The sequence below is a fragment of the Schistocerca cancellata genome, chromosome 7 (assembly GCF_023864275.1).
Source record: "Schistocerca cancellata isolate TAMUIC-IGC-003103 chromosome 7, iqSchCanc2.1, whole genome shotgun sequence".
In the NCBI taxonomy this organism is placed as follows: domain Eukaryota; kingdom Metazoa; phylum Arthropoda; class Insecta; order Orthoptera; family Acrididae; genus Schistocerca; species Schistocerca cancellata.
This window is the reverse complement of record NC_064632.1, coordinates 299,919,939-299,947,704: the sequence shown is the minus strand read 5'-3', so window position 1 is coordinate 299,947,704 and position 27,766 is coordinate 299,919,939. Positions and strand designations below refer to the sequence as shown.

Below are 27,766 nucleotides of genomic sequence, written 5' to 3'. Positions count from 1 at the left end.
AGATTACTTGCTTCATACCAGTTCTCGAAACATTGTAAATGGGCTTTCAGCAGATAGATGATCTGGGTTTTTACATCTGCCAGTTTTCATCCCCTCAATAGGTGGGTATCTCTCTCATTCTACGGTGTCCTGCCCCACTTTTTTTTTTATCTTCCTCATCTGATTCCCCTCCCCCTTGATGAAGGAAACAATGATTCCGAAAGCTAGAAAAGATTTTTTTAAATTTTGTGGGAACATTACTGGAATTTAATTACTGTAGTTAAGTACTGGCCAGCCATTCTGTCTCCATATCATTTTATAATTTCCAACTTTTATCATTTCTAAAGAGACACTTGCATGAATTGGGCGACCTGTACCCATTTATGCTGTCCTTTTTTGTATATGTTTAATACCTGCTGTCAGTCCACTTTGCTTGGGTTGCATGCATTTCGGGAATATTCTAGGATAGGCTTCATGTGTATTTTGTAATCTGTTTCCTTTCTAGAGCCTATAAGTTGAGCCTATGTGGTAATTCTATTTCATATTCCCACAAATTGTTACACATAGGTATTTTATGAACTGGCTTATTTCAAATGAGGCTCATTGATATTTTAGTCATGTATGTTGTATGAAGTGCATATTTTTCAACAGTCAGAGCAAGTTGCCAATATGCATAACACTTTGAAATCTACATCAGGTTGCCTTCCATTCAGAAAGCTGTTGCACTCAGCGACTGTTATATTGACTTGTAAATCATAGATTGCCGTGATTAGTCATACTTTTTAAATTTTATTGTGCAGATCTAGATTTGGGCTAGAAGCTAGCCATTCTCACTGCCCTATTATTTTTGCTCAATGCATGTAATTCCCTGTTGGTCGGGCTTCCTCCATAGTTCTTGGAATATTGAGTAGTATTAAATGAACTGTGGATGGAGCCCAACCAACAGGGAATTACATGCATTGAGCAAAAATAATAGGGCATTGAGAATGACTAGCTTCTAGCCGAAATCTAGATCTGCACAATAAAATTTAAAAAGGGCAACTGATTGCTGCAATCTATAATTTACAAAACTTTGAAATCTTATCAAGATCTGATAGGATATTTGAACAACTTTTTCTCAGACAGTAATTCATTATAAAAAAGAAGAAAATGTCCTGTTAATATTATTTGCCACATTATTAATATACAACATGAACAATAAATGGCCCAACATGCTTCTCCTAGCTAAGTCTTTTCTGTTGTCGTTATGCCATGCTGCAATTTCTTCACCAAGAAATTCTCAAACCAGTTGCCAATTTTGTTTGATGTCCCAATGTTACCATACATTTTGGTGTCAAATTGAGCCAAATCCTGTCCAGAATTCAGAAAAATAATGCATCCATCCGGTTGCTTTGGTCTATGGCTTTCAGGACCTCAGGTGAAAAAAGTGCAAATTGGGTTTTTCATGGGTGACAATAATATCTATATAAAAATAACATTGCGGTTTTGTAATAATTAAATTGGGACAGCCCTGGACCCTCCATGTAAAGGAACGTTTTGAAACTTGAGTTTAGCATTTCTGCTTGAACTTTTGTTTTGCATTGTTTGAAAATAGATAATTAATTCCTGGTTAATCCAGACTCATCCTGACCTTTCCTTTCATTCTGATTTAAGTTCCAAATCCCTGCATTTGTGTCACAATTTGTGCATGTCTGTATATATTGATGCTTTATACATATAAGTTTCACTACCTTTGTTAGCTAATGTTTTTGGAATGTCATCCGAGGGTGGCCCAGAAAAAACACCCAGGTATAAAAATGAATATGAAGTTAATTGTAATGCATATAACCAATTACTCCTAACTGGAGTTAGTTTGGAACACAGTAACTGAACACAAGTAACTTCTTGAATATTGAAAGAACAGTAATAATTCCTGTAGTCTAAAGACCTGAAAACGGTACAGTACACTAGAAGTTCCAAAATCCAATGTCCATTCACTAAGTGTGCAACAATTGAAGTCTGAAAGGGGCATGTAAACGTTGAAGTCCCCTAACGATGAGCAAAAGTTTAAGTCCAGAGTATTGTTGATGAAGAACAAAGACAAACATTACAATTTCCAATTGCTGGTGTCAGAGGCCATTTCTCTTTAGTGTAGTGGCTCCAAACGGTGTAGGTCCGTATCTAGCCACGTCTGGAGATGACGGTTGACGTGGATGACATTTTTAGCACCTTATGGGTGACACGCGAGTGAGATCCTGACTGTGGAAAAGCTTTTGCAGTCAGTGCATGGCCCAAGAAAATCACTCGGAGCGAACTCTCAAGTGTAGCCTAGGCACTGACCTAAATACTGCCTTGGCATCAGGACATTGGAGGTACGACTTTCAGTTATGTGGCACATGGAGGAGAAAAGGTCTGTGGGGCCATTGACATCTGGCCTTGTTGCCAGATGGAGCACATCCATACCTGTAAAGGTTTTCAAATGTTGCTACCAGTCACTGGTAGCTCAAGAATGTGACTCATAATCATATTTGATAACCTTTTTGTATTTTTGAAACAGTCACAGTTGATTACTATTCAGTATGGATGGAAATTACAACCTTGTTTGTTTGAAGAACTGCTCCCTGCGCCATGCGGGGTTGCCGCGCAGTGTGAGATATCTTGTCACGGTCCGCGCGGCTCCCCCATCGGAGGTTCGAGTCCTCCCTTGGGCATGGGTGTGTGTGTTGTCTTTCGCTTAAGTTAGATTAAGTAGTGTGTAAGCTTAGGGACCGATGACCGCAGCAGTTTGGTCTCATAAGACCTTACCATAAATTTCCAATTTGTTGCCTGTGAGGTCCATATCCGCATAACCCATTTGAGTAGTTGGTTGCTAGCTGGGTAAGCATAAGGCCTTGACACTCCACATTGCATCATGGAGGGGTCTGTTTTCTTTAAAATAGCAAAATGGCTCTGAGCACTATGGGACTTAACATCTATGGTCATCAGTCCCCTAGAACTTAGAACTACTTAAACCTAACTAACCTAAGGACAGCACACAACACCCAGCCATCACGAGACAGAGAAAATCCCTGACCCCGCCGGGAATCGAACCCGGGAACCCGGGCGTGGGAAGCGAGAACGCTATTGCACGACCATGAGATGCGGGCTTTAAAATAGCATTAGTGAACTAATGTCTGTTGGGGAAAAATGTGTGAGATATATTAGAGGTCTTTTATGTCACAAAACTTAACTTTAAATTAATGACATGAATAGAATAGAGGGAAACATTCCACATGGGAAAAATATATCTAAAAGCAAAGATGATGAGACTTACCAAACAAAAGCGCTGGCAGGTCGATAGACACACAAACAAACACAAACATACACACAAAATTCAAGCTTTCGCAACAAACGGTTGCTTCATCAGGAAAGAGGGAAGGAGAGGGAAAGACAAAAGGATGTGGGTTTTAAGGGAGAGGGTAAGGAGTCATTCCAATCCCGGGAGTGGAAAGACTTACCTTAGGGGGAAAAAAGGACAGGTATACACTCGCGCACACACACACACACACACACACACACACACACACACACACACACACACACACACACACACACATATCCATCCGCACATACACAGACACAAGCAGACATTTGTAAAGGCAAAGAGCTTGGGCAGAGATGTGACATCTTCATAATGCCAACATCTGTTGATAATGGCCTAATTTTGTGAGACACTCTTGTGCACTGTTCTTTTGTCACTTCTTGCTGCACCTCTTTCAACATAAGATTATATTAATCTCAATAAAATTGATAAATGTATCCAAATTTTCCCTTATTTCCACAATTTCAAACATTTCTCTAATACCTGTTCATTCATCAATATCGTTGACTTCAGTCACAAACGTTCTTCGTGGTTGTAGCTGCAAATACATTCTGGAAATGTGAATCTTCTATTTTTTCAAAACCGATAACTTTATTCCATTTGCTGATCGAGTTGAAAATGGCACTCTTGATATGAAGGACAGTCAGTAAGTAATGCAGCAATTTTTTTCTGAAAGCAGATTGGTTTTATTAAGGATTTCAATACACCATATTATTCCCTGCTGTTTTGGCTACTAAAACCTATTTTTCAACATAATCTCCACTAAGTGTGACGGCCCTATACCACATTACTGGGAGGGCCTGTGTGCCCACATGGTACCACTTTACTGGATGATGTCAGAGAGCCAATGTCTTGCTGCATCAATGACCTCCCTATCATCCCCTATCATCCATGTATTGCTTCCTGCAGAGTGCACCTTTCATTGGGCCAAATGGATGGAAGCTGGAAGGTGTGAGATCTCGGCTGTAGTGTGTATGAAGTTGTGTGAGCTCCTCTTGAGTGTACAGATTGGTGTGGGGCCTTGTGTTGTCACGGAGAAGGAGAAGCTGATTTGCATTTTGGTGGTGTCGAACATGCTTAAGTCATTTCATGAGGGTAGCACAGCAAACTTAAGAGTAGACCATTGTACCACGATGGAGGACATCAAACAGAATAACCCCTTCAGAATCCCAGAAGAATGTCGCCATGGCTTTAACAGCTGAGGATGGGCTTTGAAGCTTTTCTTCAGAGGACTTATGATGTGATGCCACTCCATGGATTACTGCTTTGGTTGCAGTTGAAAGTGATGAACCTATGTTTCATTGCCTTTGTCAATGTATGATGAAAACTGTAATGATCAGCCTAGCTACATGCAAGCAATTATGTAGAGATGGTCTTCTGTTGGGCGGCAAGGGACCCAGTTGGTACACACCTTTGAGGACCCCAACTGGTGGATGAGTGTGTCAGCACTACCAAAAGAGACATCCAGTTGAGCAGTGAAGTGTTTAATTGTGATCCATCAATGACTAAATGAGTGTGTCCACATATTCTAACATTGCAGGTGTCACAGCTGTGTGTGGCTGGCCAGAATGCGAGAGACCAGACAGGTTTGTGCAATCTTATTGCGATGATGACAGATGCCTTGCCTAACAGCTCACCGTGGTTTTGTTCACTGCCAGGTCTACATAGATATTCTGCAAGCACCCATGAATTGGGTGGGAAAAAATGAAATGTTTTGGATTACTTATTGATTGCACCTCATAATAAGCCTTCATTTTCATGAAGACCTGTTCACCAATATTGTCTCTGCCATTGTCTTTGGCATTGAAGAAAACCATTCATTACTCATTATTGGCCACAAGTGAAGCAAGTGGGAAGAAAGAGGATGTATTCAACATTTTTCATAAATGAAATTGACGTGTGTGATATCCAGTATAGTAATGAGGCATTTCACTTCACCATCAGTATTATTGTTAGTTCTGAATTAGCAAGGGTTTACTGTAATTGAATTCTTTAAGGTATTAAATGATCTCTCTGTGAATTTGCAACAGGCTGTGTATATCATATGGATAGATTCTTTCATCACTGCTCTGGAAAATAATTTAATATTCAAAATGGAAACCAAGACTGTGTTAGTTCTAAAAGAATGTTATGTTCTAGAAAATCCAAAGGTTGGTTTTTTTTTTTTGTGTTTTTTTTTTCATTGACAGAGATGGTGTGTGTGTGTGTGTGTGTGTGTGTGTGTGTGTGTGTGTGTGTGTGTGTGTGTCATATGTGCAAGAGCAATATGTAAGCCACACTAATCTCTTACAATACAGGTACAAATCAGAAAAAAACTAATATGTGACATGTCAGGCACCAGATTGCTACATTGATAGCTGCCACATTGGTGAATAAATATGACTTGATTTGGTATTTATTTTGCAGGTTGGTCTTGTAGAAAAGGAGTGGCTGGACACACTTGCAACTATAAACCCAGAAGAAGTAACATTCCTTGATTTTGTGGAAGCAGGCAAGAAATTAGGAGCTCAGCTGAAGCAGGAGGTATTTATTTCTGTACTAGTAATACATACAGGGTGTGTGAAAAAGAACTCCCTTGTTTTAAGTATAAATTTAACTGGAAAATTAATGAAAAATTACATCAATGAGTACATATCTTGAAAGAGAATTCCTTCAAGTTTTGTTTAGTTTTAGTAGACTTCAGCGTGGGATCCATTTGTTGCCCTGCGCACGTCAAGACGATATTCCACTTCTCGCCACGTATTCACCGACATTTGAGATGTAACTGTCCAAACTGCCATGATGATTCTTTCTATTAAATGATTGTTGTCTCTGATCTTTCCACTGTACAAAACATTTTCTATGTGGCCCCAAAAGAAAAAGTGCAGTGGGATCATGTCTGGGCTTTACGGTGGCGAATTTGTAGGTACGCAACTTAAGTCTTTTATGCACATCATCATACACAGTACCTTTAGGCACTCCTAATTGTAGGCTATGTCTGGCCAATAATTACTTTGATCTCTGAACACACGAAACACGGATCTGTTTAACAACACCTTCAGAAGTTCGTGGTCTACCTGATGATTTTGTTTTTAAAATACTACCGGTTTCCTCGAAAGACTTTAGCCAATGGCGGATAGTTTTTTGCTATAGGTGGTTCACCACCGTACTGTCATCTAAAATTATATTGCACTGTTATAACTGACTCAGTTTTCACAAGCCAAAAAAACAGCACTCGCACCGTCCCTAGGTCGAGCAGACCTATCAACTCTAGCGGATACAAACTTGGAGAGTTGATTAATCAAATACCACAAACTAGAGTGGCGTATGTCATTTTGTACAGATTCTAGGACACATTAAAACTAGGGAGTCCTTTTTCAAACACCCTGTATATGTGCACAATATATGCAGTTAGAACATATCCTTACTGTGAGAAGGTCTGAGTTCAAATGTTACTGATTACAATAACAAATCTAATTAATAGTAAGTCTTGGTGATTAGCCTTGGTGATTATATACAATCTAGTAGCCAATCCATTGACGAACCCCATAGTGAAAAGCTTGACTTACAGCTGTCATGTCAAATTACAGCCTTTTAAGTTTAAAAATGGCATACTTTTAGCACCATTTTCATTGTTGGATGTGCCAGATATCACAAGGAGAAGCGCGCATTGTAATTTTACAATATATCTGACATGTCTGAGTGAAATGTCATCATAAAAAAAGATCTATTTCTGGTCCCAATCCATTTGTCCCATTACTGGATATGAATACATATTGAAGATACATAATGTGACTAACTTGTGTACAATTAATAACCAGTAACACACAATGTGGTGTATTAAGCAGCCAGTACATTGCTGTTGCCTGCATACATGGCATTGATGGTGTTTCGAAGTCTGCTTTTTCCATTCTTATGACAGTAAGCTTTTTGCAAGACTTAGCAACAGCCTGCTGCCAATGTTCTGGGACATAAACTTCATGCTGATTGTGAAATTTAGTTTTGTTGATGAAACCAAAATCTTGATCGCATTAATCAGAAGAATGTCCACTGAAGAAGTACTTATAGCTAACTATTCCAATCCCTGTTCTGTACATGACCCACAGCCAGAGCTTATCACAAGTTGGCTTTTTTTTTTGCCTACCATTGTTGTCATTAAAGGCTGCAATGTGCTTCAAACCAATAGGTAATGTTTTCAGGAACTTCTCCAGTAAGCAAGAAACTTTCTTGTCAGCACTGTGTCCCACAGATACATAGTAGTTGTTCCTTCATCTAGAATGCACACACAAAGATGTTAAGTCTACATTTGCTGTGCCTTATAGATCTTCATGCAGGTGAGTGCTGTTGCAGGGAAAATTTTCTGAAAATAAAATACAGTCGAAACAACTGACTGATGGTTTTTTTTGCCTTCTCAAGTGAATCATTCTCATCTTTCACTGCCACTTTCTCTGAAGCTGATGGGTTTTCACGGAATATTATCATCATTTATGTCAGCCTTTGCATTAAGAGTTAAAAAATGTAAATGTGAAAATGCAAAGTATGGCAGTTTAACTCCAGAGAAGTAAAAGTGAGTTCCTGTATGATTGAACATAAATTCAGATAACTGCAACCAGTCATTTATGAAATACCTGTTTATTACCATTAACGAGTCTTTGAGGCTTTTCAGAGTCATTTTCAGATGGCACGCAGAAGTTATGTAGTTATATTTGTGGTGTGGTGCTACGTCTGGAGGTTATTTCTTGCAGTGGTATGGGCAGTATTTGTGTTAATATTGACATGGCAGCATCCATTTTTGTTACTTATCGGCCACAGAATTAAGCACTATTCACCATAAATGCTGAGTGCCACCATATGCCAGCATACATCCTTTCTGCTGTTTGAAAAAAATAATTATTCACTTTCATAAAATATTCTGTACAGACTTTTGTTGATGTTAAATAGGAGTGACAAAAGTGAATTGCTGTGTGCAGTGCACAATGCCAAAACATTTCCTTTGCGTGTATGTTCAACATAACTGTAGGAAAATTAATGACAAAATGTATACCATGTAATTACAATGTTAGGAGAGCAATTAACCTTGAAGCTTATTGCCAGAAAAGATCATTCATGTTCTAATCCTCATTATCAGACCTTGTTTGTGATTTTCCCCCAGAATTATGGGTGAAAATCTTATCTAAAATGTTTTCAAGTTCAGAAGTTGCATCAACATAAATTTTTATCTCTTCTGAATCACAGTGTACAACAATTGGTGAGCAATTGGGCTATTCTGTTGCCTCAGTTGACCATGGAACAATATTGTTAAAATCAGATGATGTACTTATTTCTGCCTGTAGATATCAAAACCTGCTGGACTGAAGCTTACCTTTCTTGTTCATGCAACAGTGGACACTCGTGCCCATTCAGTACTCAATTAAACTTTATGCACTGGGAAAATGCACTTGCCTCCATTGACTTGTTAAGTACCTCAAATGTCAACGGAATTTTCTCTGCACTGTGATGACGGAACAACAATTGTTAAATTCTAACATGCAGAATGTCTTCAGGAAGGATCCACCATTTATACTTATGACACAGAACTTTTTACTTATGCATCACCACACCTGCACTGGCCTTAAATTCACTGCTCTTCCGCAACAATAAAAATTTTGAACTTTCTTGTACGTGCCCTGTAATTCTTGGTGATGTATCGTTATGCCTTAAATAGTTAGTCATTTGTAATCAATATATTCATCTGGAATTGCTCCGTATATGCATGAGACAGTAATTTGTGTCATGCCATTTTCTGTGGGTGCTTGTGAAATTTTTTTTCATAATGCTTCTCATGACACACATCATCTTCACTTTCAACATATCTCACATGAGTTGGTTGAACACTTTCTTGTGTGTGTAAGTTCACCAACCTGATTTCCGTTCTCTCTTCTCCATTGCCTCTCTGCTGGAATGTCAGTCTGGAGCCATGAAGCTGAAATTTTAATCATTACTGGACAGCTAAAAAATGTACGCAGCACCACAGTTTTGGTTTAACTTTTTATACATTTGTTATCCTTGAGGATTATTATTTAAGTGATGGCCATTATTTCAACTTCATACAATTATTTAGCACATAAATTGGGTCAGTGCCCACAAATGTACTAGAGTCCAGTGACAGACTTACTCAAATAAATTGTAAAGTTATTGTAGCACAGATTAATGACGTACCACCTGATAATCATTGGTAGTTCTATCAAGTCACTAAACAAAATATTTAAATAAGCCACAAAACACTGTACATATTTACACTATACATAACAATACACATACTGTCTTATAGTAATCCACTGGGCAAAAGTACATTGCAGTAATCCACTTAATCTGGTCTAAGTGAAAGTCATCTTGTTCAATACTAAATCACCCAAAATGGTACTGCTGGTCTGAATGTCCTACAAACTATCATACAGTTCAGTTAAAACACAATCAGACTTTAATTAATAAAACACTTGTAGGCTTTTAAACTTCAAAATTACTGCATTTTCATGCATACTGATACACACATTTGCACGGACAAACTGCACATAACAATTATATGAGCGAACATTGGTAGCAGTCTCGACATATGTGTTACATGTTCATTAGCCTCAGTACGACTGGGCACAGACTGCAGATCTCAAATGAGACTGACTATTTAAAGATCAGCATGGAAATTTGGAAACTACACTGTCATTTCAAAAATGGCTATGTTAGATTTTGTTATTCAGGAGGGACTGTAAGTATTGATAAAAATTTGGTTTGTGAAAAATGTTCTGGTTTAGGAGTTTAGAAAGGTTTATGGAATCATTTTATGCACCTACATTAGGAATACCTGACTTCTAAGAGTACAAATGCCAATTTGAAAATCATGGTAAATTATATAAAAATCTTAGTGAATAGACACTTAATGAAGTATGTCATCTTGTGCATAAAATTCAAGTTAGTAAAAGTATAATGGAATGTAGCTGCTGTTGAAATACATTATTTGAAAGTGGAACTGCCAATCTTTATAACTAGTGGTGTCATCGTACCCTGAAATACAAGGGTATGTTAAAAAGTAATGCTTTTGAATCTTTTATGTGAAAACTGTTAAAATATGTTTTACTTAAAATATTTTAACATACTTTATCAACATTCTACATCTTTATTCTTTGTTTCTGCATATTTATTTCTCAACATAGTCGTCCTGGTGGCAGACACATTTTTCTCAACGAGAGACCAGTTTGTCAATCCTGTCTCTGTTAAATGTTTGACATTGTTATTGGAGCAACAACATCACCTCTGCTTGCATCGCTTTATCACTACCAAAGTGAAGTTCTTGAAGATGTTCTTTGAAGTTTTGGAAACAGATGAAAATTGGATGGAACCAAATTGTGACTGTATAGAGGATGACTGGTAACAGTGAGCACAAGGCATCAGATTGCTGTTGCATGCTGTTTCATATACACTGACATATTTATGTTGCACACTGGCATGTTATATTCTACAATTCAGAGGCCATTAGTGACATAGGGCTGCAGATGTGTAAACATCGAGAATAAAGGTGTAGAATGTTATGTTTGTTTTATTTACAAAGCTTTAAGCATTTTCACATAAAAAAGTGGAGGCATTGCTTTTCAGCATGCCCTCATACATATTAGTCCTCAAGGTTTTTCTTAATATGTAATGAGATGGAATTTTCAAGTAGGTATCAGATACACACATAAAAGGTACAGACTAAAGCTAGCTTTCAGAATGGAATTCCTTTCTCAAACTATAACACACGCGCGCGCGCGCGCGTGCGCGCGCGCACACACACACACACACACACACACACACACACACACACACACACACACACGCCTGTCTCCCTACATTGTGCTCATTTGACTGCCAACTCTTTCCTGGCCGATGGTGAGTGTACTGGGGTAAGGTGGGAGTGCAGTGTTTGATGTGGTGTGGGATGGAGAGAGGTGAGAGGCAGGGAGGGAGTTGGGAGGAAGCTGCTTGTGGGAGAGTGGGGAGCTGTCCATGGGCTAGCTAGGGATGCAGGTAGAGGGGGCATGTGGCAGAGGGCTGAGCCCTCAGTTTCACAGACTAGGGTGTGAGATGGCAGCACACAATTAGTTGACATGTATTGGGTGGGGGTACACACACACACACACACACACACACACACACACACACACACACACACACACTCTATTTGGTTGGGTGGGGGACAACGAGTTACCTTAGGTTTAGGTCAGGGAGGTTACAGGAGAGAAGGATATGCTGTAAGGATAGCTGCCATCTGTGCAGCTCAGAAAAGCTGGTAGCGGTGGGGCGGATCCATATAGCACAGGTTGTGAAGCAGCTATTGAAATCTTGCATGTTGTGCTCTGCTGCATGTTGTGCCTCTGGGTGGTTCACCTTGTTTTAGGCAACAGTTTGACGCTGGCTGTTCATTCTGGTTGACGGCTGGTTGCTTGTCATATCAATGTGGAACACTTTGCAGTGGTTGCAGCAGAGCTTGTATACAACATGGCTGCTTTTTCAGGTGGCCCGGCCTCTGAATGTGTAGGATAAGCCTGTGAGGGGACTCGAGTAGGTGGTGCTGGGTGGGTGGATGGGGCAGGTCTTGCAGCCGGGTCTTCCACAAGGGTATGATCCCTCTGGCAGGGGATTGGGGGTGGGAGTTTGGTGGGTGGTGGAACACCAGTTTGGGAGGGGATGGAAGTATTTCGGGTAGGAGGTACCTCATTTCTGGGCATGATGATAGATAATCAGAGTCCTGACGAAGGACATGGTTCAGTCATTCCAGTCACAGGTGATATTGGGTGACAAGAGGGGCACTTCTTTGTGGTTGGTTCTTGGGATGGATGTGAGGAGATGGAACGGGAGATCTGTTTGTGTATTAGGTCTTGGGGGTATTGCCTGTCTGCGAAGGCCTTTGTGAGGCCTCCAGCGTATTGGGGGAGGGAGTTTTCATCACTGCAGACGTGTGTGCCACCAGTGGCTACACTGTATGGGAGGGAGTTTTTGGTGTAGAAGGAGTGGCAGCTGTAAAAGTGCAGGTACTGATGATGGTTGGTGGGTTTGATGTGGAGTGAGGTGTGGATGGAGCCTACTGAGAGGAGGAAATTGACATCTAGGAAGGTGGTGCAATGGGTGGAGGAGGGCCAACTGAAGTGGATGGGGGAGAAGGTGTTGAGATTGTGGAGGAATGAGGATAAGCTTTTCTGACCTGTGCAGATGGGAGCTATCCTTATAGTACATCCTTCGCTCCTGTAACTTCCCTCACCTAAACTTAGGGTAACTCGCTGTCCCCCAACCCCTCACAAAATTGTGTGAAAGAAAATTAGTTATTAACAGGAGTTGAAGCTGTAATAAATGGAATAATTCCAACTTTGTGGGTCACACGTGTCACCCATTCTGCTTAGATGAACCCATGACATATTGTGCCATTCGTCTATAGAATTTCTCTATTTGCTGCATTCATTTTGTTTCCTAAGGAACCAAGAAAGAGTACCAATATTCCAGGATAGGTTGGGCAAATGGTCCCTTAACAATTTCCGACATAGGTGAGTTACTCATTAGATGAAATCTTGAATGAATCGTAGCTTGGCACCTGTTTCTTGACAACTGTATGAAGATTGTCCCATCATAAGTCTGTGAAATCATTGTTTTTTTAAATAGTTGTTACTGATTCTTGTGGCGTAGCTCAAGTATTTTACTCTGTCAATATGGAATCAAATCTCTTTTATGTTATTGCGCATGTTACCTTGAACTTTAACTTATGGACAGTCATCTTGTTCTCGTTTCCATAAATTTTATTTCATTGACAGTCAGCATTCAATATTTGTACAAACCAAACATCATCTGCAAGTCTTCCTGCATTTGACAACAATATTTTAACCATTCTCCAGCACCTTACCTGCTCAAGTATTTTCAGTTGAGTTTCTTAATTTGTCACATTTGCTGAATATTTTCCTATGGGTCTAACTTGTCTCCCCACTGTAGTAAATTGAGAAATTCACACCTATCTCTTGCCACTGTATCAAAGATACTGCCCAAATGAGTGGATTTCGCTGTGCAAAATTGTTTCTGGAAGAAATACTGAGTGTGTTTCAGAACGAATAGTTCGTCTCCTCTCTCCTGCCCTCTATTTCACATGACAAAAAAATTCAGTATTTCATCCAGTTGAGCTGTATTAATGAATGTCAGATGAAAAGAATGAGTGTGCTATATTTGAGTACTACCTATGAACAGTTACATTGGAAAGAATGAAAACTATGACACTATTAAAAGCCCTTAGTTAAATTTTAGTGAGGATTAAGGTAATCAACTGAGGTAGATTCCAGTGACCAATCCAGACATTCACACTGTCTTGGTGGATTACTTTTTGAGGAACAAACCTGTACCTGAGAGGTAAAGCAGCATAAGTTCAATTTCCATAGTTTTGAAATATTATATCCAATTCCTTTACCCTTTGCTCCGGTACTTGTGGCTTTCTGGTATGTACATTTCAGTGTGTTGTCTGTGGCTAGTGTGCGCACACATACTTGCACTTTTCTCTCGCTCTGCACCCACACTGTCTGACACTGGCATGCATAAATTGTTGCATTACAGTAAGTGTTTCTCTCTAAAACTAACGATATTTACTCTCAAATACAGGGTGTGACTGAAAGAACTTCCCAATATTGGAAGCTAATAAATTCAATGAAGAAAGGCATTATCTGGGCCACTTGTTATGTTTTATGAGGATAATTATTTTGAACTTCGTTGTAGATCCTCCTCATCTCCCTGTGTCTAACTACTGTGAAGCACAGCTCATTAGCAAAGTGAAGATTTATTTAAAACAATGGAAATTTTACAAATGAACCACCATTTGCTTTGAAAAATCTGAACTGTGGGTCAGAGCTGGTGAACATGGGAGTGCTTAATACTAGCAGACAAGTGGGCACTATGTATGGTAAAAATGTGTCTCAGAAGGGAAAGGCATCAGTGTTGTACCATCTGGTGAACCACATATTACCAGCATAATAATCATGGAGAATTTCACCCAATTGAGGCTGGAAAAAATTCTGTAACACCTCAATCATTATCTCACTTACCAATAACAGTGACACCATCCTCCTCAAAAAAAAAAAAAAAAAAAAAAAGGGGTGGGGGGCTCCTGGTGTGAATAGGATTTGCACATTGAGGGTTCTGTACATACTTAATTAAATATGTAGACAGTTCATCCAGTCCGGGAATTGAGCATCTCAATTGTTGCCTGTTATCGACATTGATACTGGCAAGATATTGGTTATAGGGATTCCAAGACTTTCAAGAATGTTTTAATTTCAGACTTGAAGTCAGGTAACAAATGATGAACAAAATATTTTTTTTCATATGATACAATTACAAATTAACTGTTTTCTAATTTTTTCCTTTACTTCCATTGTGAAATCTTTCTTCTCGCCAAGTTCATGATCCTATATGAAGGGAAAGTACTGTATATGTTTCAAGAGTATAATGGCTGTATCTTTTGATTGCATTCTCTTAGAAGCTTATGTTTGTTATACCATCAAGGGATGTGACATAAATTTCAACTTAAGTATGCCTATCTGTTCCTGAGAGCAAGGGGTCTTAATAGACGGCCAGACAGATAGTGTGATAACAAATGACAGACTGTTTTTATTTGTGTGATTTAAATACAGATTAACAAATTTCAGACTTTTTCCTTTGGTCATAGTGTCAAATCTTGCTTCTTGATAAATTTCATGATTCTAGGTCAATGGAAAGTATCCTGTAGGTTTTGATGAGTGAGTTTGTGACTATCAAAATATGAGACATAAATAACTGTACCTCCTGATTATATTGACTTAAAGCTTCACGTTTTTACATTGCCAAGAGACTGTAGATCTTAATATATAATGTAAGTTTCAAGTTGATATGTCTACCTATTCCTAAGAAATAGGGTTTAGAACCATTGGACAGACAGACAGACGGAGTGAGACAACAAAGTAATCCTATAAGAGTTCTGTTTTTACTGATGAAGGTAAGAAATCCTAGAAAAAGGGGCAGAGGTGGGAGGGGGGGAGCAGAGGTGAGAGGGTCATGAATCCAACACACAAGAGTAAAAAATGGCACACCACTCTGTCATTTTGGTATCATGTGTTACTCATTAGTGAAATTCACAAGGGTTACTGCCAGACCAGTATCAGTTTACTGTGTCAGAAAGGTGGAAATGTACGTCATCAAGGAGGGGGGGGGAAAAAAAAAACTTCTGTATGCAAGCATTCAGAAGGTGTCAGCATATCTTTTTACAGCTTTGACACTCACTTGCCTTCACTTTTTATCTAGTTGCTATTTTGTGGGGATGCATTTGCAGATCTCAGTGCGGAATTATCCTTGCAGTTCTGTTGGGCAGCAGTTGTGTAGCAATGTGTTTCTGTGAATAACTCCAAGGCCCTGACAGCTGCCCTTTTTCTAAGTCTGTTACGGTGCGAGGATGGCTAGGAAATTTTGTGTCAATGCAGAACCTTTTTTTGTAAAGTTTTCAACCAACAGTGAATTGTTTTCTTATCCCTCCTAACACACTCCCAACCACTCACCGAGTACAAAGCGGGCAGGAGATGCTCACTATGTTACTATCAGCAGCCACCATGTTTTGATAGTTTCTTCAGAAATAAATGCTCAACATTTTTCCAGACGTCCCATTGTGTCCACTGGAAACAGCCCATACACTGCTCTTTGATGAGATACTCCTCACCACTGTATGAACCCCCACCCAAACTTATGTCCCTTCCAAATCGTGTTCCATCTGATGTTTATGTATGTAATCTCTATATGTCTATTTCCGATGTGCCACACACTGTATATGGATTTTGTATAATATATCTCAGTTTCATGGTGTTACAGTAATGCTTGTAATTTTTTATGTAAGTCTTCTGAACATTCTTACTAGCAATAGGGGCTGTCACCCATCTGTCCTGAGGAAGCGATGCAGTTTTTAAATTTCAACATAGAAGAAAGTTTTTGCATAAAGAAAGATCACTGCTTATCAAAAGTTTCATAACAGTTTGTCTGTTGTTGATGTAGAGTGTGAAGAAGATGGTAAAGGAATATGTGCTTATAATTTTATCAGTGTTGTAGAAACAGTTACCAGAGATAAGTATAATATGGCACTCATAGCATAGCTGTTATTAATATAAAGATGATAACATTTTTTGTGCCATTTGCATCTAAAAGGTAATTGTTTCTTCGACTACTTCAGTTCAAAAGTTAAATTCAGAATTTTGATGTACTTCATCAGAAATAATTCTGATGGGATCCTGCTGTTACTGCATGTGACTTCTTCTGTGTTTAATCATCTTGTTATTTGGCTGGTGATGTCAGGATGATGTAATGGAGTGACTGAAATGGTTTTCCAGAAACTGCCATGATTCTAGCTGTTACACTATTTTGTGATTGTTAAATTCTATTTGCTTGGAACTCTCAGGAGCACTTTTCCATAAAATGCACAGTAATTACTTTATTACTAAAAGATGACAATCTATACTAATTACCACAACTTATCTGTTAGTAATAGTACAACCATAGCAATGAAATGGAATTCAAATGACCACATCAAGAATTCAGTATATTAGAACCTTATGCATCCTGACATTTGTCTCATCAGGCTTATTGTAATCACCCAGTCTACAACAGTACCATTCAAAAGAGACTAATATTGTGTGTCAACTTTGTAAATAATTATAAATGAGGTAACAAGTTAATGAATATTAGAGGCATTGAGTTGTTGAAAGGCACACAAATAGTACTTAAAAACTTTGCTAGATTCCAGGCATCTTCTCTCTCTCTCTCTCTCTCTCTCTCTCTCTCTCTCTCTCACACACACACACACACACACACACACACACACACACACACACACACACACACACATTCCTACCCTTCGTGAACCACACCCCACCTTCTCTGCCTCTTTTCTCCCTTCATCCACTCCACCCAACACAACCCCTCAGCCAGTATGCCTACAGAACTGCAGTCCCAGTATTGAGTATTCAGCTGGCACAGTGTGGCTGTACATGTGTGCATGTGTGTGCACGCTAGCTTGGAAAAAGATTCATCTGAAAACTATTAAAAGTTGCTCTTAAGCTATTTACATTCTGCCAGAACTTTCTGTGCTCTATTTATATAGCACCTAGTGTCAAGTCTGTTTTATGTAATAAAAATATTTAGTTGAACTGAAATTTTTTAAAACCATATTCAGAAAAATAGCCAAAGTCCCAGCAGATGGATGTCAGATTGTCCAAGTAAGAGCACATGTTGTTTCAGAGTGAATGTCCAGGTTTTAACACTTTGTACCATTTATTATATTCAACTCACAATTATAAATAATACATCAACTGAAAGAATAAATCAAACAGTTTTCCTTTCAACTGTTCAATGCGACCACCATTCATCACACTGCACACATCGAGGTGAGAGGCAAGTTCTTCCCAAACCGTGATCAGTATGTGTGTGTGTGTGTGTGTGTGTGTGTGTGTGTGTGTGTGTGTGTGTGTAGTAATTGTTGCAACAGCTACTTCAGTTCTGATTCTAAATTCAAGCAGAGGAGCTGGTAATGGAGGAACATACATCTGATCCTATATGAAAACCCAAAGATGAAAATCACATTGTTGTCAGGTCTGGTGAACTTAGAGAGTATGTGAAATGAGCTCTGTGACCAGGCCCCTTACGGTGAATCCAGCAGTTGGGTACAACATAGTTTAACCAATCGTGTACTGAGTTATGCCTATTATCTTGCTGCCAAGTAAAGTTCTGTGATTCAGCTTCTTCCAGTTGAGGAAATAGTCACAGTTCTAGCGCATCAAGATAAGAAACACCAGTTACAGTTGCTTCACCAAAAAGGAAAGACCCATAAACTTTCCACCAGGATATGACACAAGGAACATTCAATTTAGGAGGGCCTCATTGGTACTGTACCATGTCGAGGGGATTTGCTGACCCCCAGATGCGCACATTATGTGTGTTCACATTTCCACTTATGTGAAATGTCAATTCATCATTGGAAATGAGACTATCCACAAAATCTGAATCGCCATGCAGCAACATTTCATTCTCAAAGTTGACAAGTAAATCATACTGTGTAGCCTTTAAAGATTGTAACAACTGCAAATGATAAGGATGTATTTGTAAGTGACTCCTTAAGCCTCCATACAGATTTCACTGTAGGTGCTTCTTCAGAACAAGTTTTCCAAACTGATTTCTCAGGGCTGTGTGTGAAACTATTTCTCACTCGTTCATTTTGCTACTAGTAAAGTAGCAGCAGGTGACACAGAAAAATATATGTTGACAAGCTGCAACATGGTCGCGAATAAAAATGTGTGTTGAGTGTTTTTAGTGCAGAAAATTTAATACATCAATATTTTGTAGAAGTTATTGCACTGGTGGCAATTGTCCTTTATGCATTTTACTGTGGTTCAGATAGTGTGATGGAAATGTGCTGAGCTTACTCATTGTTGTGTGCATGTGCAAATCTCATCCTCCCTGTTGCAACATATAAGGGGTGTTCAAAAAGAAATGAGCCAGAGGCATAATTACAGAAACCAGTACCTATTTGTTAAAAGTATTGACGCTAGCTGTTGAGACACTTACCCCACTGTGACACAAGGTGGTGAATGGCTGTCTCATAAAATTCCCAGGGCTGCGATGTTAACCAGTTCCTCACGTACAGCTGGATGTTGTCGTCCACATGAGTGCAGGAAAGGTTATGCTGGCTTTCTTCTTTGACCAAGATGGCCCCCTTCTGATTCACTTCCTGCTGCACGGGACAACAGTGAATGCCCAGCATTACTTGGAAACCTTGACCACCATTCGCCAAGCTATCAAATCAAAACAACCAGGCAATCTCACCCGTGGGGTCATTTTGCTCCACAACAGTGCAAAGCCTCATACAGCCAACAAAGTCGCGGCACTCCTACAGAAATTAAAATAGGAGGTTCTCAGCCACCCTCCTTACAGTCCGGACCTCTCTCCCTGCGATTACGCCATTTTTGGTCTCCTTAAAAAGGTTCTGAGGGGCAAACAATTCACCTCAGATGACGTTGTCCAGCTGTATGTGTGGAACTGGTTAACATCGCAGTTCCGGGAATTTCATGAGACAGCCATTCACATCCTTGTGTCACAGTGGGACAAGTTTCTCAACAGCCAGGGTCGATGCTTCTAACACACAGGTACTGGTTTCTGTAATTATGTCTCTGGCTCGTTTCTTTTTGAACGCCTCTTATGCAACAGAGAATGCAAAGCAGCATCAGCCATCATGGCAGAGTCTTACAAAGAATACAGAGTGGCACATGATAAGTCACCAATTGAATTTTGATCCTACAACTATACTATTGGGCAATAACTTTCAAATTGTGCGCTCAACTCGGTGCAGTTCATGGAAATTATGTGAGATGTCGTTGCGAGTTCATCACTTCTGTTGTGGGTCCACCATTTCAGTTGGATGGTTGGACAGAGGACGGTTGACCATTGCACAAAAGGTGTTACTGTGTTACTGTTCGTGGCGACGGACAGTGTTAGATTGACACAGAGAAGGTTTCATGCTCATTTCGGCACATGGTGGGCTCCCACCCCATAGACAATACGCAGATTACATAAAAAATTTGAGGGTACTGGATCTGTTCTGGAGTGTCAGCGGCCACATGCACGTACCGTACAGTCGCCACAAAATATTGAAGCAGTTTGAGTGGCTTTGACTCTCAGTCTGAGTAAATCAACAGGAAGAGCCAGTGCAGAGTTGGAAATTTCAAGCCGATCTGTACAAATAATTATTCAATCCGACCTTCGCTGGTATCCATACAAGATGATTGTGGCACATAAGCTTACTGCAGGAGATAAGGAGTGGAGACTGCAGTTTGCAAAGTGGGCAATCGAGCAAGACCAAGAGGCAGTGCTACACAACACATGGTTTTCTGACAAAGTTTATTTTTACGTGATCCGTGATGTGAACAAACAGAATGTTCGATTCTGGGCACATGAACCGTAGCGAATAATCCACACGAAAGACACCTACGAGGAGAAAGTGCGCGAGTGGGTCGGGATGTCAGGCCATGGAATCATTGGTCCATTCTTCTTCGATGCTACAGTAACTGGTGAACACTATCGACACATGCTGCGAAACCGGTTCTTTCCTCAACTCATGGTCTCACATCTTCCACTGCAGACACAGTTATTCATGCAGGATGGAGTGTGCCCCCATAGTGCCAACGTTGTGCTTGATTTCCTACACAAAAGACGTGGCCTAAGGGTATTGTCAAACAGATTTCCAGAACATTATGTGGGAGGAGGAATGTGACCGCCCCGCAGCCCAGACATTAGCCCACATGACTTCTTCCTTTGGTGGTTGCTTAAAGAGAACCCAAAAATGCAGTGCAACTTAAAGCCATCATTGTGGAGTTATGCCACACCATTCCAGAATATTTGTCGGAGAGTTGTCACAAATGCACGTGTGTGACTTGAAGAAGTTGTAAACCAAAATGGCAGTCATATTGAACATGTGATTCATTAGGTTGTATTTCCAAACTGTATTCTTTACTTCTACATCAATAGATTACAAAAGCTTGTCAACAACTTATTGTGTGCCTCCCTGTATGAAGTTAATAGGGTTAAATTACTGAAAAAATTTAAAATTTGCGTTTGTAATATGAAATAATTCTGATTTACCTACAACATAATTGCATACATTTAAATAAGAACTATGTGCACATATATTGGATATCATAGCAAGATTATAAACTGATATTATAATTTTTGACAGATATTCAAACTGACTATTAGTACCCAAAGAAGGATAGTCTTGTAACTTGGTGGTGACGTGTTTATAGAAGTGGCCAAGAATCTGTCATGCTTCAGTATGAGATTACATGAAATTCTGAAGTCATCTGCCTTCTATTGTAGACATAATGGAAGGCATTTCCTAGACTGCAGTGTGAGGAAATGTAAGCAAAACTCAAAAGAGCCTCCTCATAATCCTCCTCCAGCAACATCTGCTATCATTCCAGTTCTAAGAATCCACATCATGTAGGGTGCTTCAGGGCGTAACAACTGCTGCATTCATGAACTAAAAGTTCTGATGGTACTTGTTACAGCCATTCTGGATTGATTAGGTTGGTAAAACACTAAGGATATTGCGTAGAGGAAGACTGTGACATTGTCTTCTATGTACAATTTGTTGTTACATTACTAATTTGTTGTTACTTTACTATCAGAATTGCCAGAGAATAAGATACGTGGAACTCAGTAATAAACCTTCAATACACCAACGTGTGTCGTTTGTTCCAAGCCAGATGCATAAAACACAGAAATAACTTAGAATAATCATTAACCAAACAAATATAGGAAATATATCTACTTGTGAGATATCAGCAAAGTGGCAGACTTACAAAAATGTAGGTAATCACTTGCTTCAGAACCTGGCAGTCATTTCTTCAGCAAAAGAGAGATGGAAAGGCTTTGAGGGAAGATAGTGTACAATGATAAATTGCTAGATAGAATGGGTAAGGTGGCACAACAGGACAAGATGAAAGGGACATCAGCAACATTGTTCTATAATGGTTCCCTCTACCCGAGCTACTGGGTGTCTTTGGTGTCTAATTCTTCTAGTATCCTGTTTCTGTCAACTTTTTCCATTCTCTTTTCTTGAATGACGAACTCTAGTTTCTATAAGTTATGAGTCTCTAAGCCTTTGTTGGTCTGTTAGTTTGCTGCCATGTGGTAAGTAGATATTACTTTGAGGTGTATTATAGCTTTCCATTGCTGATATAGCAGTAGGTAACACAGCCATATCAATAATTAAGAGAAAAAACTTTACCCCCATCTAAAATTAAATAGTCTTCATTTTATTTTAGCATTATTGACGAAGTCACTCCCTCAGTGGCTGTTTGCTTCATGAGTCATGCTAAATGTCCCTGTTTGACAGAACACAGTTTTGTGAGTCAGTTATGTCAACAATACATAGTTATATTATGTGCATATCACATATGTATAAGTGTCAGATACACATCTTGAAATTGATAATGTCTAAATAAAATGAAGACCTTTTAATTGCAGTCAGAGGCAAAGTGTCTTTTCTAAAATTATTTTGAGATTCAGTTATACTACTTTTTTCATGGTATATGCTGTGATAACTACATTTGATAAGTCAAAACTGTGTGCTGGAATTGATTATGGATACACAGTCATCATTTGCTCTTTCAGAGCACACCTCATGTACCAAGTAGAAAACTACAACTTGCCTCAGGTCTCTCCTCATTTTTTCACTTGTCTGTGGCAAGTTGAAGCTATGCACTCATCCATAAGGTGTGCTCAGGAAATGCAATTGGTAATACATTACCTTCAGGTGTGATCCCCAGTCTGGCACCCAGTTGTGACTTGTCATATATAATCAACATGGATATTATTTGCTTTATCTGTTATTACATTATGGATCATTTATTTACATATAGTGTAGCACACAGAAATTGTAACAGCAGAAAATGAGAGTGCATTGAATTCAAGTAAAGGCAGTAGCAGCATTTTCATGTATATTCTGTCAGACAAGTGTAGAATTTAGATAATAATTGAGGTGGTTATGGTGCAGTTAATATGTTAATTCAAGTACTGTTAAGACACTTTCATCATAAACATTCTTAATGCCTCAGGTTGGATAAAATGCTTTATGGTATAGTTACTTTTTGATTGAAAACTTTTCTCTTGGTATAGCTAATTTTCCATCATGGAAGTAAATATTCTTTGTAGCTCTTCTTTCTTGACAAGTGAATGAACATAGTTCTCTTTTTCACCAATCCCCCTTCTGTGTTCATTTCTGGTATTCGACCTTAGTTCTTCTTTTTCTTTTCTTCTCCCCCTCTCTCTCTGAAGCTGATTCCTGCTGTTGAAAGATGTGCTTCAAAAGTGAATTCCTGGTGGAACTTAAATGTTAATTTACTAATTGAATTCTATTGGCATCTAGTCAGCATTCTTACCCTCTCATTCTACAAATCTATGATATAATATCCTGATTGATCCAAACATGCTGGATCCCTGTTTAAAAACCATGCACTATCAGAGAAGCTGAAATTGAGGATATCGCTTCAGAAGTGCAGACATTGAGCGTTAGAGCCAGAGTACTTCATACTGAACTGGTTTTCTTTTTGTGTGTTGAGTTGGTATAATACTGCTGAAAATTTCTGAGATGGTAAGTCTTAAACAGGAATCATCTTAATTCTGTGCTTCTTTTCATTTCCACAGTCTCTATAGTACTGATTGTGTTAACTTTATGAACAGACAACATACTATTGTTTGGAGAAATGGGGCCGTCTGAGTAAACCTACAGTCACAAACCACTTTGGGTGTTGCATGTGCTTCAGTCTGAAGTATTGTTGACAGTTGGAGAGGGAGTGACGTGAAATAGCAAATTGTTGAATTTATACACTTTATATGCAGTGTAGACTCCTTGATTATTTGTGTGAACTTCAAACAAATGAGTGTTATATAGATGTTCTTTTCAGATTATTATTATGTAATGTAACTAACATATGTTGTGTTCAGTAATTTGTATTTTCACACAACAGGTCTTGTAACATAAATAATTGCACTTCTGTTGCATTTGTCAACTATGCTCAGTCAAATTTATTTACTATTTCAGGGTTGTGACTATGTTATAGCACTCACTCATATGAGAATGCCAAATGATATTAAACTTGCTGAAGCTGTTGAAGAAATTGATTTGATTCTGGGAGGACATGATCACATTTATGACATTAGACAGGTAAATTAGTTGCATTTTCTTTTGCAAAATAGCTAATACATGTGTGTGGTTTTATAACAGTGTGTTCAGAGGTAACTGAAAAACTTGAAGAACAGCAGAGCAATATTAAGAAACGTCACTAAATTTAAAGAATGTGCAAGATTTTGGAAGTATTACAAATTTTTCTTACTTGTCTCAATTGGTGTGGCCAGTCTACGTTCTTGTATGATGAACTTACGTACAGTTTTAAGGATGATTGTGTAAAACTATTATCTTAAGATATCACAACCAAATAATTCAATAAATTGAGTAAGGTTTGTCAGACATTTCAAGTGGATTTGAAACTTCTAGATGAAGTGGTCCACCTCATGACAATGGCTTCAGCAGAGTTATTTAGGCAATTATTTAAATGAAATTGTGCAACTGTTTTCCTTTAAAAGGAGAATGCTGTTATCATAGGCAGTAATTACAAGTATTTGTAAAGGATAAAGAAGTATTGCAACAGTGATCAACTTGACTGTTTTCATGTCCCTGAACCCTCTACACCTGGGTACAAAATAGGCCCAGAAATGAGTAACTTATATCATCGGTCTGTCATTCAAGTGATGGGTAATGTACAAGATGATTCTAAATCCCATATACTGAAATGTGCCTTTAACACATTTACTTACTTTGAAGTACTGGTACTTTGATGGCAGGTGTCTAGCTGCTTGCAACTAAATATACAGGGTGAGTCACCTAACGTTACCGCTGGATATATTTCGTAAACCACATCAAATACCGACGAACCAATTCCACAGACCGAATGTGAGGAGAGGGGCTAGTGTAATTGTTTAATACAACCATACAAAAAAGCACGGAAGTATGTTTTTTAACACAAATCTACGTTTTTTTAAATGGAACCACATTAGTTTTGTTAGCACATCTGAACATATGAACAAATACATAATCAGTGCCGTTTGTTGCATTGTAAAATGTTAATTACATCCGGAGATATTGTAACCTAAAGTTGACGCTTGAAACCTCCGACGTTCAGTTGCGTGTTGTAACAAACACGGGCCACAGTCGGCGAGCAGCATCTGCAGGGACATGTTTACGATGACAACCGTGTTTACGAGTGTGGCTGTAGTGCACTGTTGTGGTTTGGTGTAGCTGTTGCAGTGTCCGCATTCGTCTCCGCACGCAGACCAACTGTAGTACATCGAGTTACCAGACGTCTGTGATAGTGTAGTGTTGTAGGAATTGTGACCATGGTGTATTCGAACTCTGAAAAGGTGGAGATGATACTCATCTGTGGCGAGTGTTGACGAAATGCAGCTGAAGCCTGCAGGGTGTATGCAGAACGGTACCCGGACAGAGAGCATCCAACATGCCGCACATTGCAAAACATCTACCACCAACTGTATGCAACAGGTATGGTCGTAGCACACAAACGGGTCCGTAACAGGCCCGTCACAGGAGAAGCGGGTGCAGTTGGTGTGTTAGCTGCTGTTGCCATGAACCCACACATGAGTACACGGGACATTGCGAGAGCCGGTGGACTGAGTCAAAGTAGTGTCATGCGCATACTGCATCGTCACAGCTTTCACCCGTTTCATGTGTCGCTACATCAGCAATTACATGGTGATGACTTTAATCATCGAGTGCAATTCTGTCAATGGGCATTAACAGAGAATGCGTTGCAGTTCTACCTGTTTACCGATGAAGCGGGTTTCACAAACCACGGGGCAGTGAATCTACGGAACATGCATTACTGGTCCGTGGACAATCCTCGCTGGCTCAGACAGGTAGAGCGACAGTGACCGTGGACTGTAAATGTATGGTGCGGAATCATTGGCGACCACCTCATTGGTCCTCACTTCATTGCAGGGGCCCAAACAGCTGCAACATACATCGCGTTTCTACAGAATGATCTGCCAACATTGCTCGAAAATGTCCCACTGGAAACGCGTCGACGTATGTGGTATCAGCATGATGGTGCACCTGCACATTCCACAATTAACACTAAGCTGACCCTTGACAGGATGTTCGACAGGCGTTTCATAGGACGTGGAGGACGCATAAATTGGCCAGCCCGTTCTCCTGATCTTACACCTCTGGACTCCTTTCTGTGGGGTACGTTAAAGGAGAATGTGTACCGTGATGTGCCTACAACCCCAGAGGATATGAAACAACGTATTGTGGCAGCCTGCGGCGACATTACACCAGATGTACTGCGGCGTGTACGACATTCATTACGCCAGAGATTGCATTGTGTGCAGCAAATGATGGCCACCACATTGAACATCTATTGGCCTGACATGTCGGGACACACTCTATTCCACTCCGTAATTGAAAATGGAAACCACGTGTGTATGTGTACCTCACCCCCTCATGGTAGTGTACATGTGTGTCAGTGAAAAAGACCAATAAAAAAGTGTTAGCATGTGGACGTAATGTGCTGTTCCAGTCTCTTCTGTACCTAAGGTCCATCACCGTTCCCTTTGGATCCCTACGTAATTCGGTGCTCTCCGATACACACGATCAAACAGCGGAGGAGTGGTACTCAAGCGTCAACTTTAGGTTACAATATCTCCGGATGTAATTAACATTTTACAATGCAACAAACGGCACTGATTACGTATTTGTTTATATGCTCAGATGTGCTAACAAAACTAACGGGGTTCGATTCAAAAAAACATAGGTTTGTGTTAAAAAACATACTTCCGTGCATTTCTTTATGGTTTGTATTAACCAATTACACTAGCTTCTCTCCTCACGTTCGGTCTGTGGAATCGATTCGTCAGTATTTGATGTGGTTTACGAAATATATCCAGCGGTAATGTTAGGCGACTCACCCTGTATATTTGAAATATTACTGCCTGAAATCCTAAAGACATACAAATTGAAGCATATATAACACACTATATATAGAATTCCAACAATATGGAAAGGATAGATTGCTACTCACCACATAGAGGAGGCATTGAGCCAAAGACAGAAACAATGGAAAAGAAAGCTAGAAATATTTGAGCTTTTGGACAAAGTCCTTCCTCAGAAGTAGACCTCTCACACTTTCACACAACTCACTCAACACACAGCTACTATTTATGGGTGTTAAGGTCTGACTGACTGTCTGATGGGTGCAGGTGGAAGGTGTTGGTAAGGAGGAGGTATGTGGCGAGGGAGAGGGGATATACTAGGATAGAGAGAGGATATACTAGGGTAAATGTGGGGGAAGATGCTGCTGCTGCCTGTGGGAGTGTGCAGGGATGTGGTGTGGACAGGACAGGGCTGCTATAATCCATTCATCATAAGAATGAACCTGATGTAAACATTGCACTATGTATTCTTCTGTGTTTGCCGGAACCTCATTGAATGTCCGTTTCACGTGGGATTGCAGCCAAGCTGTCTCGAGTACTGTCAAGTACGATAATAAGTGTATGTTTTGTGCTGTGCGTTACGCGCACATTGACTTAGCAGTAATGTGGGACAGCAGCTTTACCGGCACATTTAACTTGGATAGCACTGGCCGGTCAGCTGGTACAGCTAGCCTGCATTGACGTGACCAGCTACAGTTCACACATAAAAAGAGACAAGAAGAGGAGCAATACAGCTTCGAATGCATTTAATTTTTGAGCAGAATGAAATAATACACTGCAAATCTCCCACAATATGCTCCTTAGACGACTAGACAAAAACCGCAACACGTTGATCATTTTTAGCTATGTTCTATTGTA

At 39.6% G+C, this 27,766-nt stretch overlaps 1 protein-coding gene across 4 annotated transcripts in view; it reads left to right on the top strand.

Moving 5' to 3' along the window:
- The window catches only part of LOC126092021 (mannosylglucosyl-3-phosphoglycerate phosphatase), a 202,693-nt gene that overhangs the window by 55,768 nt on the left and 119,159 nt on the right, over nucleotides 1-27,766 (top strand). For all 4 annotated transcript variants that reach the window (XM_049907410.1, XM_049907408.1, XM_049907409.1 and 1 more), the window contains 2 exons: nucleotides 5,726-5,842; nucleotides 23,946-24,068. In XM_049907410.1, coding sequence (XP_049763367.1) covers nucleotides 5,726-5,842; nucleotides 23,946-24,068 — 240 coding nt within the window. The remainder of the gene's footprint in view (nucleotides 1-5,725; nucleotides 5,843-23,945; nucleotides 24,069-27,766) is intronic.